This window comes from Leptodactylus fuscus, chromosome 6 (genome assembly GCF_031893055.1).
Source record: "Leptodactylus fuscus isolate aLepFus1 chromosome 6, aLepFus1.hap2, whole genome shotgun sequence".
NCBI classification, from domain to species: Eukaryota; Metazoa; Chordata; class Amphibia; order Anura; family Leptodactylidae; genus Leptodactylus; species Leptodactylus fuscus.
Genome location: NC_134270.1, coordinates 149,963,072 through 149,983,196, shown reverse-complemented (window position 1 = coordinate 149,983,196; position 20,125 = coordinate 149,963,072). Strand labels below are relative to the sequence as shown.

At 42.6% G+C, this 20,125-nt stretch overlaps 1 protein-coding gene across 1 annotated transcript; it reads right to left on the bottom strand.

The window, feature by feature from the left end:
• Positions 1-3,354: 3,354 nt before the first annotated feature.
• LOC142208828 (interleukin-17D-like) lies at positions 3,355-16,847 on the bottom strand. The gene is made up of 3 exons (XM_075277577.1): positions 16,762-16,847; positions 7,184-7,428; positions 3,355-6,441 (listed from the first exon to the last, which is right to left on the bottom strand). Exons 2-3 carry the CDS (start codon positions 7,426-7,428, stop codon positions 6,225-6,227), a joined length of 462 nt encoding a protein of 153 aa, XP_075133678.1. The 5' UTR covers positions 16,762-16,847; the 3' UTR covers positions 3,355-6,224.
• Between the last annotated feature and the right edge of the window lie 3,278 nt (positions 16,848-20,125).

Here is a 20,125-nt window from a genome sequence, read left to right as displayed (position 1 = left end):
GTCCGTGTGGTTTCCTGCTACTTGCAGGACTTCTTTCTCCGCATGCGGAGAGGGAACGGAAAGGCCCGAACGCTGATGTGAACCGAGCCTTACTAAGAAGACTTTTTTCCCCCTATTTTTCATTGATTATATGGACCAGGAGAGGAAGGGAAGGGCGATATCCTGGCCGGTGTCACTGGGATGCAGTGTGCAGGTAGTAGGTTCTTAGGCTATTACCTTCTCCTTTTTTAGTCACACATATGATTGAGGAAGTAATGACACAAAATAGCTGTAAATGAATATTTAGACAATGCAAATACAATATCCAAGGAGCACGTCTGGTGTGTCACTGCTACAGCACACGCGCCTTATAATAATGAGGAAATAATAATACCTGAAAATTGTGCAATGTAATTCCAGACATGCGGGCTCCGAGTCTCTGCTCCATCAGGATGGGGTGGGATAAAACAGAAAAATATTGCTAAAGGTGTAGCATTGTATGCAGTGTAGTTTTTCACGTTGGAGCCAGCTTTACATTCCACTGTGGACCCTTTATTGTAGACTCTTGGCTATTACAGGGGCATTTTCTGGGCAGTGCAGTCACTCAGTGGTTAGCACTGTTGTCTTGCACTGAAGAACAACATCTTCAAGGAGTTTGTATGTTCTTCCCGTGTTTCCGTGGGTTTCCTCCGGGTACTCCGGTTTCCTCTCACACTCTATAGACAGTGGTGTAACTAGGAATGGCGGGGCCCGTGGCAAACATTTGACATGGCTCCCCCCCGACCGACACTGACGCGGAATACCTTGACCGACCTCCTCCTACGCATTCCTGCACGCTCTAATATGCCCCATAATGGCACCTGCACACAGTATTATACCCTATCGTGGACCCTGCACACAGTATTATACCCTATAGTGGACCCTGCACACAGTATTATACCCTATAGTGGACCCTGCACACAGTATTATCCCCCATAGTGTCCCCTGCACACAGTATTATCCCCCATAGTGGCTCCTGCACACAGTATTATACCCTATAGTGGACCCTGCACACAGTATTATGTCCCTAAGCGGCCCCTATACACAGTATTATCCCCCATAGTGGCCCCTGCACACAGTATTATGTCCCATAGTGGCCCCTGTACACAGTATTATACCCTATAGTGGACCCTGCGCACAGTATTATATCCCTTAGTGGCCCCTGCACACACTATTATGTCCCTCAGCGGCCCCTATACACAGTATTATCCCCCATAGTGGCCCCTGCACACAGTATTATGCCCCACTGTGGACACCCATAAACAATTATTATACTCTGGGGTCTTTTCAGACCCCAGAGTATAATAATCGAAGACCCAGGGGGAGAAAAACATAAAAAAAACACTGTTATTCACCTATCTCCCGGCTCCGCTGTAGTCCATGTTCAATTATGTCAGACATCACATGACCCGGGACGCAGGCCGGCGTCATGAGACGTCAGACGACTAGGCCTGAAGCCTGCTTGGATCGTGGAGAGGTAAGTAACAGTGTTTTTTATGTTTCTTACCTCTCCCAGGCCTTCGATCATTATACTTGGGGGTCTGAAGAAAAGTCAACTCGCTTCTTTTTAATGCTAGCGGAAAAAAAAGGTAGTGAATCCTATAAAAGTAAATGGGGAGGCGTTTTTTGGAGGTGAATTTTGAGGCGGCTTCTGTGTCAAAATCCTGACCAAAAAACTCCATTTGAACTCAGCCTAAGTGTCCTGCTGGATCTTATGAGAACTTCCATTTAAATAAATGGGAGGCACAAAATAAACCTTTTCCATCGGCACAGAATTGGCCGCGGAATTTGGAATTAGGCCTTGCCTAATAAGGGCAAAATACAGTGACATCGAGCATTCACACGGAATAACGCGGCGCTGATTCTGGCACGATAACTGCAGCCACAAAATTACGCGCGTTATATGCCCGTAACGACCCATTGAAATGAATGTGATCTGTTTTGAGAGCTCACATTCTGACACGTGTATACGTGCCAGAATGCGAGCACGTTAACTCCGTGTGAACTGGCCCTTAGACCATACCATGACTCTAGACTCCATGTGTTGCTCCACTTTCCTCACTTGAACTATATATAATATGTCTAATAAATATTGGCTGTCCATTATCCCAATTATAATGTGTGGAGCCCCCGCCCATATAAACGCAGTCAGAGATGCCATTCCATGCCACTACCACAACCGGTTGCATCAGTTCTGGGTTTCATCATGCCCATGATACAGTGAAATGACGCATGTCCTGAGTCACAGCTCAGTCATGGAGAACAATGCCATTACCATTATTTCATCACAGGAATACTATTTATGGTAATACCGTATGGCTGTATCTTAGAAGTAATTGCACACCTCCCGGTTTCCTGTTTAGTTATGTCGCTCGCTCACCCTCTACCTGTTCGGATACTGCCGTTGACACGGTTAGAGCGCTGCAGTTGTGGCGCGAGTAATAAAGACGTGGCGTGCCATTGTAGCAGATGCACAAGCTTTTAATATAGAAGATATGTATATAACAATAAAGCAACCATCACCTACTAATAGTCTACCCAGTTACATCAAGATCTACCAATGTTATAGAATCAGGCTACATCCATGGTATTGTAGTAGCTAGTAACGATCATCATTGCCATGTGGAGGGGGTGGTATTACTATTATGTACTGTACGGTATACCAACAGACCTCTTTCCATGGAGCAATGGCCAACACCATTGGTGCTGGAGCTAAATACAGCCTTTAGGTCATCTTCTTGTGGCTCACCAGCTGCTGGTACTTGAAGATGATGGCTGTAAAGTCAGTAGGTCAAACCACTTACTCAGTCATCTCAATTTTTCCACAGGCCGACTCCAACTCAGAGCCAGACTTGACGACTCTAATTCTGGCTTCACATAAAACAGACCCTGACTCCAACTCAACAGCCCTAATGAAGATATATTTGGGCACCAACAATGCCAGGGATACCATAACATTACTGGGAGTTGACACACAGAGGTGGAGGTGGTCATTGACTATGTAAATGGTTAAGTACGGAGACCAAGAAGATGACCATTACCTTTAATAGCTGGCGGTCAAACAGTTATTCAACCCAACTCCCACATACGCATGCAAGCTTGGTTCGGCTGAGTATGCATGTGTTTGGAACGGCAGAGCAGAGAAAGTCATTGGTAGACAACTCTGCCGATGACTTATCTTTAGAGATAAGCGAACACTGTTCGGATCAGCTGATCCAAACAGCACGCACCCATAGAAATGAATGGAAGCACCTGTGACGCTTAATTTGGCCGGCGTCACAGGTGCTTTCATTCATTTCTATGGGAGCGTGCTGTTTGGATCGGCTGATCCGAACAGTGTTCGCTCATCTCTACTTATCTTACCTGAGAACGAAACGATTGAGCATGTAAAATTAACACGTGCATTCAGTTTTAGACTGAGATTCCATGGGCCCACTGGATAAAATGATTCTGGGTGCCCACCCTCCAAATAGATTATAATACCCTTCAAATTTAGGTATATTCTGCTGGACCATTACTGTATTAGAGTCTGAGCCCACTATTCCTCCAACACTGTGCCCAATCCTTCCGTTCCCTGGCAGATGAGTCGGAGCCCCCAATATACATCAGACAGGTCTTTGGATTTGTCCAACGTTTGGCAAAGTCTGTACACCCCAGCATATATACTGACTTTATGGAATACTCCTTTGCTTTATAAAATGCAGTGCATTATAGTTTTATATGGCTCAATTCAAGGGGGAAAGATCTCCTGTGAGATCTTTACATCATGGGCCTCAGGTGAGAGCTGTTATGTGTAAGTTCAGACGTAGCTAAAGGAAAGGTAAAGTTGTCGACCCCTAAGAAAGACTATTTTGCACTACGGGGTGTCATATCCAAGCACTGTGTAGCTTACCGGAAATAACTGATATTTCAGAATAGTCAATGGTGCAGTCAATGGTGCACTTCTACATATATCTTCATAAAGGTCATAACCCCATTTACCAAATATCTATCATATATAGTATCATGCTAAAGTTTAAGCAGTAGTGGAAAAAAATGCTGCAAAGTAAGAACGCTTCAGCAATAGAAGGGTTAATTAAGTGCACAAAGAAAAGAGAAATCCAAATCCCATCATCCCTTCCAGGATATTGATATGGCCCCCACAGATATAGCCCTGATCTCTACATCCTCCAGTCTGTCTGGGATGACATGGAGAGACAGAAGGATTGGAGCAAGCCTACATCCACAGAAGATCTGTGCTTAGCTCTCCAAGATGGCGGGAACTACGTCCCTGCCGATTTCCTTCTAGAACTGCAGGTATCGAGAAAAATTGATGGAAGGCAAAGGGCAAAGGTCACACCAAATATTGATGGAATTTACATTTCGTTTTTCTTCATTCACTTCAATTTGATAATTGACAAAAATAAATTTAACCCTTCGATTTCTGAAAGCATTCTTAGTTTTTCACTGTACATAGAATTAGTCTTAATATATTGGCTGCCTGTTGTATTTTAAGAAGGATTTTTTCAGCTAGAGGTAAAAAAAAAATTAGTGCCGTCACCTATCTTCCACCTTGAAAAACCCATTGAAATAAAAGGGCGGCGTAAAAAACTGCTAGCGTGTTTTTGAAGAAGATTTTCCAGGTCAATAGAGCGTGCTGGAGTAAAAAACACATCAAAAAAAGTGTCAAAAACCATGTCAAAACCAGATTTTTTCTGAATATGAGCCCTTCAGAAGAAAAAACACCCCCATTGGACAATTCCATTAACTTAAAGGAAGTCTACCACTTTTTAATGTGAAAGTTCAGTTGGCCAAAAAAGTAAAGCCCCACGTTGCCGACATCTATTTTTTATTGTATTTTTTGAGCCAAAGTCAAGAGTGGCTTGAAAAGGAATGAAAAATATAAAAAAGCTCTTAGATGCAAAAAAACCCCTCTTAATTTCTGTCAAGGTGGGGCTTAAGGCCCCTAGCAGAAAGTCACAGGCTGGCTGTGATGGAACGGTAAGGAGGGCACATGGGTATCATCTGGCCATGCTTCATTCTTTCAATGAACAGAAGCTGCGGAAGCACAAAACCGGAGAGGAATAGGACCTGTCTTGAGTGTTGCGGCCTGGATTGTCGGCCCACACACTGATGTGTGTAATACACGGTCATGTACGTGGGCCGATAGAAATTAATGAGTCAGTGTGCTATTCGGGAAAAACCCGGATAACACACTGAACTGGCACACAGCCATCTGCAAGGGGCCTTAGCCTTATGCCCGTTGCAGACGACCAAGGCCGAGATCAGTGTGCTTTTGGGTGCACACTGACCCATTCATTTTTATGGGCCCGTACACATGACCATGAATTACACGGTCACGCGTGCACGCGTGCAGGTAGTAAGGTCACACTTTGACACCAAAAGGTATGTTCACGAGAAGTCATTTTGGTGGTGGTAGACTCCCTTTAGGGTATCAAAAAGATTGAGATCTGAGTCCCAAGAAGAGAAGTCCCACTTGACCCTTTGCAGAAATATTGATCTGGATATAGTCCTTCTTCATTTTATTAATAAAAGATATAAACTCTACATAAAAAGCATAAAAACAAGACAAGCTCAACTTTATACAGCAGTGCAGCCAAATGTGCATGTACAAAACACACATAACAACAGTCCATACATTCTGTTACTCCTTTAGCCAAAAGAAGAAAAAAAAGTTTTAGTGCTAGTCCTTCTAGAAACTTATCGGTAGTGAGATATCCATATACCAAAGTCAGTCAAGGTTCAGCGTCGCCTAATAAAGACGCACAAGAACTTAGAAAAAGACCCAAAACATCTCACTGTCCTAGTTACACAATGTACAAAAACAGCACACAAATGATCCAAATTCGAGAGACTGTAAAAACATCCAGACCACTCGGGGTTTACTGGATTAACCAAACACAAGGTCATTTTTGGATTGGATTGGCCATTTCAGAGCCGTCTGGTTACTTCTTTTAATGTAATGTTGGATTTGTCCTTCATTTTATTGGTTGCGTTATGGATTTAAAAAAAATTTTGTTGTATAAAAATTTCTCAAAAATATGGTTTTTCAGATTATGGCAGTACAGCTATCAATGTATGGGAGAGGTTAATCCGTTAAACCCTTGATGTATGTCATGTACTTCACAGACTATTAAGTCAAACCAAGGTAGGTATCTTCTTAACATTGGACGTCAAAGTGGAAGGGTTGTCCTGGTCAGAAGTATTCAGTGGAATCGACAGATGCAAAACTGGGCAACCTTGATGTATCGCAGCTTGTAGATGTATCGAGACTTCTTACATTTTGATGATTTGTATAAGACCGGGACATCTCTGTAGAATGGTTCACTGACCATCCGACTTTCTTTGGAGGTAACACAGCCTTTGCACAGACAGTAGGCCTCAACAATCTCCCGGGGGTATCTGTTCATATCTTCACTGATTCTAAAAACAAAAATGGAAATTCAGGATCAGTGATCACTCATATATGGAAGACTTTAGGCATTTTATGGTGGAATTATTTGACCACTATACATATATAGATAGATATTAGGATCTTCTCAGGTGCATCTGGACACCATCACAATAGCCATAACAGAAGCAGGTCTCTATGCCCAATGTCTTCTTCATGACTTGAGTATGTCACGTTGAGTGTAGCTAACCCCTGGGATTCCAGAGAGCATTGGTCGTACTGGTATGGAAACAGGTCTCCTTTCTCAAGGTGTCCCCCCCACAGTCACATGAGCTGTCACAATAGTACATACGCCTTTAGACCTTGCCTTCCACACCTCCAGAATTCTGCAGGTAACTCCTCATTATGACAAGGTGCAAACTTCTTACTCATCCATGTCTCCATGACTTTACACTTATCTCAAAATATATCCACCACCTACGCGAAGCTGACAAAAAATTCTGTCCAGGACATCCACCCATATCTTTCATTCGGCCCTTAAATATTTCAGCATTACTTTACATTTACGTCGTAAGCTTTGCTCATACAAGATCACACCCTATTCCTACAACCGACCTTGAAATGTTCTTATCTCAATCGTAGCCCCTGAAATCCTGCTACACTTACTAACCTATCACAATCGAAATATAGACGCGTATTACGTTGGGCAAGTGAGTAAATAGTTATTGGCATAGCATACGAAGACATTTCATTGACAATTACCCTCGATCTTACCTGTAGGACCATGGGGAGATACTCCTGTCTTGGATCAGCTCTGAGGAGGTGTTGACAATCTTAGGGCATTTTTTCATCTTCTCATCAGGAATATGTTCTGTGTTGATGAGAAAAGCGGATTCTGGTAATATTCTATAGAGTTTTTGTCTTAAATGTTCTTCGGAGGGATCCTTGCATCTTGTGCGCTGTCCTTGACACAGCATAAATGATAAGATCAGAACCACCGGGAGCATCAGCTTCTTCATCTGCAAGAGTAAAGGATAGACAACTGCTCAAGATCTTGCCTGTAGCACAATTCTTTACAAAATATTGCGACATTCTCCAATAACACTTTTCTATACCTATGAGTGTCCTCCAACCTGTTGTACTGCGTTGCTTGACCCTGGTTCTCACGGGAAATAGAAAATTTGGTATATATGATATGGAACTTCAGCTCTTTACCATTAAAGTGAATGGCATTGAGCTGTTTTATCGTTCTGAGCCTTTGAAGAAGACTTTTAATCACCTCCACCAACTTCAACTCTTCACTCACCATTCATGAGCAATCCTTTCTTTTTGTTTCAGCAAAATTAGACCACTGTCTACTGTATTGTTAATACCTTTGCAAATACTCAGAGATGTCCTCAGTCTCCAAAAAAACCTAAAGCTGGATTTACACTAGCGTTGGAGTCTCCATTGGACACTCCATCGAAGAATCCACCTAAAATCGGTGGTCAGAAAAATCCTACAAGAAGGACTTTACATCCACTGGATTCAGTACTCCATTATAGTCCGTGGGTTCACACGTTTCCACTTGTAACCGCTTTTTAAGTGGACAGGGTCAGCATCCTATATGGATGTAGAGTATGGAAACCCGAACACTGGTGTGAACCTAGTGTAAGTGTAAAAAATAAATACTTGAGGTGGATGAGAAGGGAGATTCACCTGCAGTGTTGCTCCCTTAATGTCTGAGACTGGATGCTGTGAGAGGGGAAGAAGATCTGCTGGGGAAACATCTGGTTCATAACACAAATCATAGCTTGTACAACACACATGTAAGAGACAACCCACTCAGCAAGCATGAAGAAAGAGGAATGTTCATGCACGGAAAACAGAGGGGGCATTTCTGGCTTCATTACATCTATTGCACAACTGCAGACAAATCTGCGTCTCTCTTTGTTCTTCCTGGAGTTGTCAGATTTGGATCAGAAGTTCATAGTTTAGAGTTTACCCGCCATAGTCTTCTCTGTACCCCAGTCATATATATGCTACCAGCATACATAAGCTACCCGCATGTACAGTGGTCACTCATGTTGCAGAGGCTCAGGATACAATATTTTCTACAAGCTTTGATCTTTTCCAGACCATTGTAACTTGAAACTAGACACAATGCTGGGTTGGAGAGTCTAACAAATCATCATGATCTTGTCACTGGGAAAATCCCTGAAATACAGAGGTGCATGCACTGACTGACCTCCTAACAGCGCCTCCCTACAATAGTGCAGTACTACATGTTCTGTATGTCTCTTTACTTGGGCCAGGATGTGCTGCTCCTTTGGACACCAGCACACCAGCTCCATGTTATTTCACTGTACTATTACGATGTGGGGTCTTTAAATATGGTGGCCTTGCAGGAGCTGCGCAGCCACCATAGTTGCCACGTCTCCACTGCATTGCATAAGTTATGGCTTTTGGAAAGGAGGGAGTAAAAAACAAAAATGAAAATATGATTGCTGCAGAAAGGGGTTAATATTGTAACTTGAAGGACCATCGTATTGTCAGCTCATGCTAGAATACCCTGGAAAAAGATGAGGGACTACCAAATTTTTTCATGGGCCTCTGTTGCTTATCTGAATGTATCTGAAACATGTCACAGGTCCGGAATTATAAGCGGTAAATAAGGAAACAGAATTGTCTGACTATTTAACATCATAACAATAGGGACACTATAAACATAAGCGGATAGTTTTCCAGTTAACACCGAGGTCCTGTGTATGCAAATAAGCTTATTAAAGGGGAGGTCCATCTTTATTTACATGTCAACTGTGTGGCTGGGGTTCAGGATCTTTAAGTTTTTCGGTCCTCAATATAATGTAATGGTCGTTTTCCCTGCAGTGCAGCAAAGTGTGTATACTGGGGTATTCTAATGCTGATATGTAAGCATGTGCACTTTAAAGGGAACCTGTCAGGGCAATTTGGGACACTAAACCACCAATAGGTCCTTTTAGACTGAGGATTTAGTATCCCAAAAAGTTCTCTTTTAATGCCATTGCAAAAAATATATATTTGTATTTATACTTACCTGGCGCATGTACACCTGCCCCTCGGTGCGCATGCGCTGGACCTAGAATGCATGCCCAGTCTTCACTGAAAAACTGCAGGTGCCGGGAGCACCAGAGATGAGTCTGACGCAACTCATCAGACTCATCTCTAGGTAAGTATAAAGGTTTTTCATCTTTAATGTGGGGATGGATGGCGTTACTGCAGGTTATATGGGTCTCTAAATTCCTGGTCCATTTGGACCTTTGGAAGGTGTAGTGTTCCATATAGACTTGACAGGTTCCTTTAAAGCATACCCTGCTAGGCCACAGTACATAGCATCAGTCCTACTTGAACCCACTGCTTGCTAGAGGAAAGGGGCTTTTAACATGTTAGACTTTTATGACATAGCAGGATATATATATATATATATATATATATATATATATATATATATATATATTCTGCGACCTGCACCTTCCCTCCCACTACCGATGTGCGTGGTGGCTCTTTGGCACATGCCAAGGAAATAAATAGAGACAGCTGCACATGGGCGCCCACCTGTCTATACACAGAAGCTGCAGATGGTGGATCCCCACTCTGGAGATAGATAGGGGTCCCAGAGGTGGGACATTCATCTGTCAAACATATGAATATGCCATAAATATCTAAGAAGGGAAGCCTCCTTCAAGGGACTGTGGAGATCTACTGACAGCCGTATGCTCTCCAGTTACACTTGGGAATTTCTCAGTATCTCAGACTGATCTCTAGCACTAAACCTTCTCACTGAGTTAGCCTACATACGTTCCTGCTATGCACCATACAATATATTGTTTTTGTAAGTATGGTGGTATTGACATTCTATGAAGTGTAAGATATGACAGAATTGGAGTGGAGGTGACATCAAGAGAAGCTACCATACAAGTCAATATGCAAAGTAAATCTGAACCCGGATAAGTAGTTGGACACTTTCATATTAGACTCTTAGTTAGATTTTTTTACTTTGGCTTTAAATCAGAACTCAAATTATAAAACAACTTTTCATAAATGAATGGCACATATACATATAAGGAACTTCATAATATATCTTATTAAAGAAAAATGCTCCTTTCTCCAATGATTAAGCTGCTTTCCACCTGAAAGAAGACCTTTCACCACCTCCAACAAATGCAGTTCTTTACATCAATTAATAGGCACTATTCCACTGATTCTGGCACAACTGGAATTTTTCATCTAGCCCCCACCGCTCCTGAGCAATCAATGCTGTTCGTTTTGGTGCCTGATAAACTAGGCTCTCTACAGTCAAGTGGGTAATGTTGGGTCACAGCAAACAAGAAGACATGATTCTGTTTGGACAGCATCAGGGAGGTCTGATTCATGCCCCCTTATCTCTTCTTGCCTGAGACCACCCACTCAGGCATCAAAACGTACTGCACAGGAGTGGTCGGAGCTAGAGAAAAGTTCTGAATGTCCCAGAATCAGTTCTCAAGAGCAGGAGTTGATGGAGGTGTAGAATGATGCCCTTTAACTACTCACTCACTCTCTCAGTCCTTTTCTATCCACCCAGCAATAACTCATCTCCCCTTCCTTCTCCATAGCCTTCTACGGTCAAATAAAACTTGATTGGTTCATAAGGTTGACAGTCCATCTCTTCTATGAACATAGATTCTATTAGTGACATAAGACTCCGTGTGCAGTTAAAAGTAATCTGATAAATGGAGAAAGGAGCATTTTTCTTTGATAAGATCTATCACAGTGTTTCTTATACTCACTTGTACTATTCATTCACAGAAAGTTGTTTTATAATCGGAGGTATGCGTCTACATGTGACTGCTGGTAGAAATCTATACTCTGACATGTCCATAATTATACCAATTGTTTAGCTTTATGTACTTAGACTTAGAGATGATAATCCCCAAATCTTCCTAATTTATACTAGTAAGAAATAGCCTCATAAAAGCCAAACCACTTTCTATAAACATATATATGGGGGTTTCCATGTCATTGTTATTAATCCATCCAGCGAGAAAGTGACATTTATGACAAGACTACACACAACGCTGTAGGAAAGTCCAATAAACCTTTAATATATTACTCGAAGGTGTACGCTCTGCAGAAAACAGGTAAAAGTTCCCCTGGCGGGGACTAAAACGTATGTCAATAACCTATGGTCCGTGGGTGGTTTGTTGACACGTCTGAGACTGATTTATTGAAATTTTGTAAGTTTTTGTTTCAATTTCAGTTTTTTGAAAAATATTGATTTAAAGGGAGTCTGTCAGTCGTAAATTCATTCTAAACCCGATCCAAGTACCTTGTAGAGGTGGGTTTAAAGTTTCCAAATATGTCTCTTTATTCAGCTTTGGAGACCCGTTTTCTATTAAATTCTGGTTTTATTCATATGCAAATGATGGAAGTTTTTTTTTCATATGAATAAATCAACGCATTGAGACCAAAGCCCAGGAAAGCTAAGCCATGCCCCCAAAACAAATGTACTCCTCAGCTGCATATGCAAAAAATATTAATTTTCATAAATATGGGGTTCCAAAGCTAATTATCAGAGATATATTTGGAAATAGTAGAATCACCTCCAAAGGTATTAGGTTTACAACCAATTTACTACTGACAGACTCTCTTTAAAGGGCGCCTCCAACAGCGTGTATGTGGAACTATCTAAGGTATAGACAATAGGAGCTGATAAGTTTGACATTTAGTTTTCTGCAAAAAGACTTTTAATTGCTGTCAATCACTGATTAGGACCGCCCACTGGACTCCTAAGCATAGAAAGAGTCAGGGTTTAAATGAATAAAACACAGGATATTCTGATTATTTTTTGCTGCAAACCTATATATCAATGTGCTCTGCTCCTCCTGCCCAATTTACCTGCACATTAGACATCACGTTCAGGTGGTAGGTTCATTTTTTTTTTAGAAATATTGGATATGGTACAACCAGAGTCAGGAGATTTCCTATTCCCATTCACTTCAATGGGAAATCTATGCACACTCTATCCATGATCAAACAGGACCCATAGCAGAAAATGCCCATCTTTTGTAGATTCCCCTACAAAAATTCTGCCCTTAGAGAGTTTTATGTATTTTAATTACCCCTGATAATTAAGAATAATTAGCATAGATGAGGTCTGTTCTGATTCCCATGGACAGTTCCACCAGCCCAGTTTATGGCACCGTGTTGACCATAAAGGGGATGTAACAGCGGCGTATCTATGCAGCATTTTATATGGACCTTGCACCTTATTATTGTATTGCTGCCAATCAATAGTCAGTAGTCACCTTTAAGGGATTTTGTGGTTAAAGGGGAGGGGACTTGACAATGTTTACATACTATAAAAGTAGCTGCATAGCGATGACCCTAGACGTGCGATTCTAATTGGGCTACCTGTAACTGGAAGACTGTTTCCTGATATCCATCATCGGAGAGATAAAGGGATCAGACAAGTTACATCCTATTGTTTTCTGAAAGATAAGGGGCGCTGTGTCTGGCAGCCACTTATCCAGTTCTTACTATTGGCTAAGTGGAGTCAGGGAATTGGGTTGAAGGCCAATGGGACAATTACCGAAAAACCATCACACTGATGGTTTATCACATCCTAGGCTTAGGAGTCCAGTGGGCGGTTCTACTTAGTGATTGGCAGGGCTTCCTGTGTGACAGTGCATAGAGATCATTGCCAATCACTTAGTGAGACCGCCCACTGGACTCCTAAGCCCAGGATGAGGAGATATCAGTGAAATACAAGATATAGTGAATGGTATATCAATTTGCTCAGCTCACTCCGCTCTATAACAAGCTACCTACAAATTAGACAGAATTTTCAGTACGTCAAGTTCCCTTTAAATAGTAACTTCTTATGTATATGTCAGAATCTGTGCACATTACACCATTATATTTGCTGAGTTTACAAAAACAACTCAAGAAGAAGCTTTAGGCCTAAAGTGCTCAGCTAGTATTTGCTCTAGAACAATCGCGAGAGGTTTGACCTGTCACTTGCACCTTTTATGGCCATGTTTTGAGCACTTGCCCTAAACTCGTCACTTCTGTCAGACTTAGATTTTAACCTCAAAACAAAAATTCACATTCAGTAGAACCGGACCTTCCAGATTCCCCAAATATTCTGACATTTCATCTACAGTCGATGAGTGATCTGTACAAGAGACCTATGTATTAGTGTGGAGAGTCTTCCTCCTACTGCAATGTTAGGAGGGAGCCGGGAATCGGCCATGATAGGGGCCCGAAGAACATTGGCCCACCTTCACCATTACTGCTGCGCCAGAAATGTGTCTAACACTGGGCCTTAACTTTTTGGACACATGATGGTACATCTCATCTCCTGGACACTGCACATCACTTTTTATATAGTGGTGGGCGGAATTGAGTGGGAATCTAGGTGGGATCTGCTATAACTGGCATGGGTTATGCCAGAAATCTATGGCAGGCCTTGACTGAGTTTAGGCACTAAGGCCCTTCTGACGTGACACTGGCGCATCTACCACTTTTGGAGAAATGGATCTAGAATGGGGTAGATAATGGATTAGGAGGGGTAAGGTCTATATGCACCGTACGTCAAGTGGGTTTTGGGGGGCAGAGTGGTGGGAAAATCAAAAATTAGTATGGGGAGAAGGAGGTTTACAAAGTAGCACATATCTAGCATAAGGATAAGGATCCCGAAACGCGTTGTGTGTTATATTGATGTTAGTCTGGAATAAAGAGTTCTGCCACTCATTTCCTTTGGATTCGCGCAGTCCTTCATCTTCTGGTCCAAATACTTGAAATATCCAGTATAAGGACTAACCAGTGTGTTTACCCCATACAATGTGAATAATCCCTACCCTTGCAGTCTTGTTGTTTCCTATAAAATGTTTATAAGATGACAGCAAGGGGTTAACTTAAAGGGTTCTAAGTTTGCCCCCCTCCCACAACAGTTTTAGGGGGCTACACCACCTCCTTTTTCTAAGTGAATTTTACGCCCTGACACATTGCCAGTGCCCTCTCTGACTCAGCACCACACACCCCTCACATGGCTTTCCTTAACCTGTGCCACCCTGATGACAAATTCAGCTGGACGGCGCTAGGTTAACCCTTCATGCCAAGGCTAATGTGCACTGGCCTCATCCTAGGACTTCTTCTCCATACTGGAAATACTAGGTGGTAGAAGTCTAAAGAATGGGATTATTGACCCTCTGCCCACTTGGCCCCTTCTCTGACATCCTGGAGCCACACTCCATTTGTTTACATCTACTGAACATGTTTTATAGCCATCACTAAGTTGTAAAATTCCACTCACAGATTTTGCTTCCTGTTCCACATGGTTTATTTATGGTCCTGCATATTGTGCAAGCAGATGCATGGTGTGATAGTCACCAAACAACCAGCATACAATACAAAGCACGCAAAGGGTCAGGTGCAATGGACTATGGCTTTAAGGATCATCGCAGGGCTCTTTATTGGGGCATGAGGTCAGGTTTATCTCTTGGCACTGGTTGCCAAGCAGACAGACAGGCGGCCAGACTGAGTTTTGAGGAAACTGATAAACCTTTCTGGGCATACCGTGCAGCTAAGATAGCCAATGCACCCATTAACTTGTACGTTGTCTTGGCCTGGTAATACTATAAAGGTAAGAGATGGATGAGTGGCTGCCAGATACCTCCAGCATTTCTTATCTACAGAACAAACAATAGGATCAGTCTGTCCAAGTTATTTGCCCCTAAGAGCCTATATTGGTAGGAAGCTGTGAGCAAGCTTATGGTGGATTCTATTAACAGCAAGTTACCCTCAATCGAAAGGATAGGGGTAACCTACCGATCAGTAGAGGTGCAGCCACTGGGACCTTCACCATTCACGAGAGCGACTCCGTTAATTTCAATGGGAGTGCTGGAGATACCCAAACCACAGATCTGGGGTACCTTTAGTAGTGACTTTCTCCCCTGAGAACACATGCATAAGTATGGGGGTGCCAGGAGAGATAGTTGTCCTCCATCCACGTGTTCACTCAACAGCTATCTAATGTGCATGGCCAGCCTTACATTGTCACATAGGTAGTTTCCCCAATTTATTTATATAATCCCAATATATTCCAGTCTAACTAGCTTATAATCTGAATCAGCAATGTCGTGAAACCGGACTATAAAAAGTATTTCTGCATTATATATTGTGCATATTCTGCATGCTTTATATGACAGCTCGGTGGCCCCACCAAGAAAATGTAGGCTACATGGATGGAGCCTCTGCTTGCCATCACACGTGGCCAAATGGGAGTCCAGGCACTGACGGTCAATAGTCACCACATCTGGGCACTTGATTTGCTGCTTTCCTCAAGATGCCTGTACACCCTCAATAGCTGTTGACCCAATGTTCGTTCACCTGACTGCAATTCCTTCTAACCCCCTTATACACATGCATGCTTGGCTCAGCTAAATCAAAAGAGTAGAGTAAGTGTAGGTGTTGAAATTCAGCATGCCCAATCTTTCTTCCACCTATATCATCAGTTGGCAAGCTGCAAAGGCCCCCATACTCGTAAGTATGGTTGAGCAATCGGGATCGGGAAAGATCGGTTCCCGATCAGCGATCGGGCAAATTTCATGATCGGATCGGCTGGAAAATGATTGGAAATCGGATTTTAAAATCCATCCTGAAATCTCAAGATCAGCTCAACCCTATTCATAAGTGTAACCAGGTACAATTTGTTTAGATATATCCTGCCAATATGGATGGAATATGTAGATCCATCCAACATCCATAACAACAATTCACCCTCTTCATCCACTACCTTCAGCAATATCCTTTAAGATTATATATTATAGAAGACCGAAGGATAAACCTGCAATCTGAACAATAAGAGGCATCACAACTAGACAATAGACAATTAGAACAAATAGACAGTGCAGAATATTACACTGACCCTTGCACTATATTTGGTCTTCTATGGAGATTATAGAGCAATAGTCTTCCAGTTGCAGGTCTCCAGATGTTGCAAAACTCCCGACATGTCGTAAATTTTAGTTTTGCTACAGCTGGAGATCGGCATGTTGAAGATCGCTGCTATAGAACATGGTAAAAGTTATATAAAAGCACATGTACTCTCCAATAACTCAAAGACAGGGAGCAATCAGTATAGAAAGATGATAGATAGATAGATAGATAGATAGATAGATAGATGTTTTATTTCTGCAAATTTAGCCGAGCAGTTTTTTGCGCAGTCCTATGCAAAACCAAAGCCAATACAGAATAATATCTTAAGACAATTTATAAGTCTCTTCCACCCACACAGAAATACATCACATGCCATGCCATTGCCCTCGTATTGGTTAATTTCTATTGGATCTCACCTCCGCTGTGATTTCTTAGACCCAGGCTCTTAAAGGGATGAACCAAGAGACGTGTTTGTGAAACTGAACTCCTGGCTGTCTTTATAACCTCCCGGAGTTGCCGCCTACAAACAATGATAGACATTCTGCTTGAACTTCCCCATTGCGTTTCATCACTTAGTCGTAACCTGAAACTGAGCGAGGAACAGGTTTCTGGATGGAGGCCAGGAGTGAATTGCTTGTAAAAAAACACACCCAGATTTGTCACACCTGTCATGCACTTTGCACTCCCCTCAGGTGTTACAAGAAGAACGGGCTGTTGCAAGGAAAAGAGTATTATGGAGTTATGGGGAGAGAAAGCATGTCACGTCTGTCACATGGCTGGGGACAGCACTGTTATTTGAGGGGCACTGTGGTTTTCTATGTAAAGGGGGACTGCCAATTTTGGTAAAGCCCAACCTTAAAGAGCCACTAGTTTGTCAGCACCCATAAATGCCAGTAGTATTGGCTCATGGGCCTTGAAACTAAATATTAGCTTTGCCACCCAGCCCGTGCCTCCTGGTGGCCTATGGTATTAAAGAGTTCAATCCCATAACCTTTGGTATTGTTTGTCCCCTACTTTCCCGAATAACGAAAGGGTCAAAGCTGACTCCTGGTGACCTAAAGTATTGAAGACATCAACATCCCTGGTGGCCTAGGGTATTGAAGGAATTAATGCTGACACCTCTGGTGCTCTGCAGTATTGAAAGGCTCAATGAGAACATCCCTGGTGGTCTAGGGTATTAAAGGGATTAATGCTGACATCCCTGGTGGCCTGGAGTATTGAAGGGATCAATGAGAACATCCATGGTGGCCTAGGGTATTGAAGGGATTAATGTTGACATCCTTGGTGGCCTGGAGTATTGAAGGTATCAATAAGAACATCCCTGGTGGCCTGGAGTATTGAAGGGATCAGTGTCCACATTGCTGGGGTCCAAGGGTATTGAAGGGGCAGTGTAGATATCATTGAATGTCTAAAATATAGACATCCCTGATGATCCAGGTTTATTGAAGGGATCAAGGTCGACATCTCTGGTGGTCTGTGGTATTGAATGGGACTATGTAAACATCACCGATGATCTAAAGTATTGATGGTGTCGATGCCAATATCCCTTGTGGTCTATAGTATATTAAAGGTCAACCCTGGGGTTTATTGCTTTAGTGAACTTTAGTGATCTGGGATATGGAAGGGGAGAATGTGACATCCCTAGTGAATTGACGGACTCAAAGTTGATATCCCTAGCAATCTAGAGTAGTTAGAGGTCAATGCTGACTCCCTGGTAACCTAGGGTTGATATCCCTGGTGGTCACAAGTAATGAAAGGGTCAATGTCGATATCCCTGATGATCAGTGGCGTAACTAGGAATGGTGGGGCCCCAAGGAAAAAAGTTTGACATGTAGTACCGGGGACTATGGGCCTGTACAACTAAGGACACTGGCCGGTGATGGCTCGTATGTTTTTATCCATTGTGTAACCTTGTCCCATAAACCTAGCTGTATAAGAGCATCTACTTTTGGCGTCACCCCTTCTATCTCTTGCGAGCAGGGTCCTCACTCTTATTGTGTAATATGATTTATTACTCTGTAATGGCCCATTTTGTCTATACTTGAACCCTACAATGAAGCGGATATGTTGGCGCCATATAAATAAAATGCATTTTTATTATATTTGCTTAGGGACAAAAAATTGATTTTCTCAATTTGACAAAAAAGGATTATGTTCACTATTTCCGCTCTGTTTGGTTTAATACTTTATTATATTTGTTGCAGCTACTTTTTACATTTCTTATACTCTTGGACATCCCCTTTAAGGGGAGCCTGTCATCAGCTAAGAGTACGCCTCCAGTTATCTGTGGTGGTGTTGCAGGGTTGTCTTATCATGGCGTCAGTGCTGACTGTTGATGCTAGTGTCCGCAGGCGAGGGGGAAGTCAGACCTGGAGAGAGCTAGGCATGCTTACAGCAATGACTCAGAGACTTTTCCACCCTAAAACACCATCCCCATGACTCCAGGTCGGCTATTAGCATACAGCGTGTGGCAGCATTAAACTTATTGTTCTACAAATCAGGCCACCTGAAGATTTCAACAAGGGCGTGGTTGGAATAGCGAATACAAGTCCTACAGCCCTATGCTGGCAGTCAGAAAATCTGATAACAGGCTCCCTATTAAAGGGGTTGTCAATAAATGTTAGAAATGCAAATGTAGGTGCAGAAAATATAATAATACAACATACCAAGGATCATTCTGTTCTAGTGCTAATGCTCCATCTCTTTCCAGGAGCAATGGTGTATTGTACGTCCATGTGACCACTACAACCTATCAGTGGCCTCATCTACAATACATAAGTGTTGAGGCCAATGTTTGGTTGCAGCGATCTCGTGTGTGGCATGCTACTGCTTTAGGAAACTAAAGAAGGACTGGCGGGGAACAATGGAGTATCAGCAATGGAGTGGCAGAAGTGTGATGAAGGTGAGTAATGTCTAGTCTGTTTCTTTAGAACATTTCCTGCAGCTACTTTCATTTCTTCTATTCTCGGACAACCTAAGGGGATAATTTGGTGTATTGTTTTGTTTTTTATTTTTACTCATTCTATTATGTAAAAGGCCACCCCCTCAATAGTAATAGTTGTCTGCTTGCAGTTACTTTATTTCACTTTCTTTAATGATCACAGTGGGACCTCTTTTTTCTAGCATGGGCTGCTGTACCAACAGGAGGTCTCTCTCTGCTGCCTAAAGATACTATTGAGAACTACTACATGACATCAGATCCATCAAAGTCCGATCCCTAAATGCTCTGCCCATAATGTGCTCCCTATACCACTCTGTCACACATGCTGGGAACCATTACCTTCTCCTGTGAGTGAGACCAGAATGGAGTGACTAAAAGAAGATTCTCCTTGCTTCGGCACCGCCTTGGCGTGTTAGCTGTGTGGTCTGGCAGACTCTGCCCACCAGCCTGTCTCAGATAAGACCCCCTCCTTCTCCAAGTCCTAACTCACTATGCCTCTCGTAAATGCAACCCACCTGCTTTGACGTGGACACAGTGCCTAATACTAAAAAGTCACAGGAGGTGGCAGGGACATTGGAGCTAAGGCAGAGCCATCTACTAGATCCATGAACACCAGAGAGAATCATGTTTGGACCACTCCATCCTTGCACTGACTCTCTCCAGTATTATCGGCAACAGTGGTGCAGCTTCCAGCACCTTTGGTGTCAGCATCCACAATCTAAGGTCCTGGAAGGTCCTTTTTTTTTTTGCATTAGCTTTGCAGACACAGGTACTAAATATGGGTGAGAGCAACAGCAATAGAATATATTAAATCCACTTCAGTGAATACCTTGCATAGC

Excerpts from the sequence above, each read along its gene's own strand:
- LOC142208828 (XM_075277577.1), bottom strand. The coding sequence starts at position 7,428 with ATGAAGAAGCTGATGCTCCCGGTGGTTCTGATCTTATCATTTATGCTG. Across the intron at positions 6,442-7,183 it reads ATCTCCCCATGGTCCTACAG|AATCAGTGAAGATATGAACA; the intron begins GTAAGATCGAGG and ends TTTTGTTTTTAG.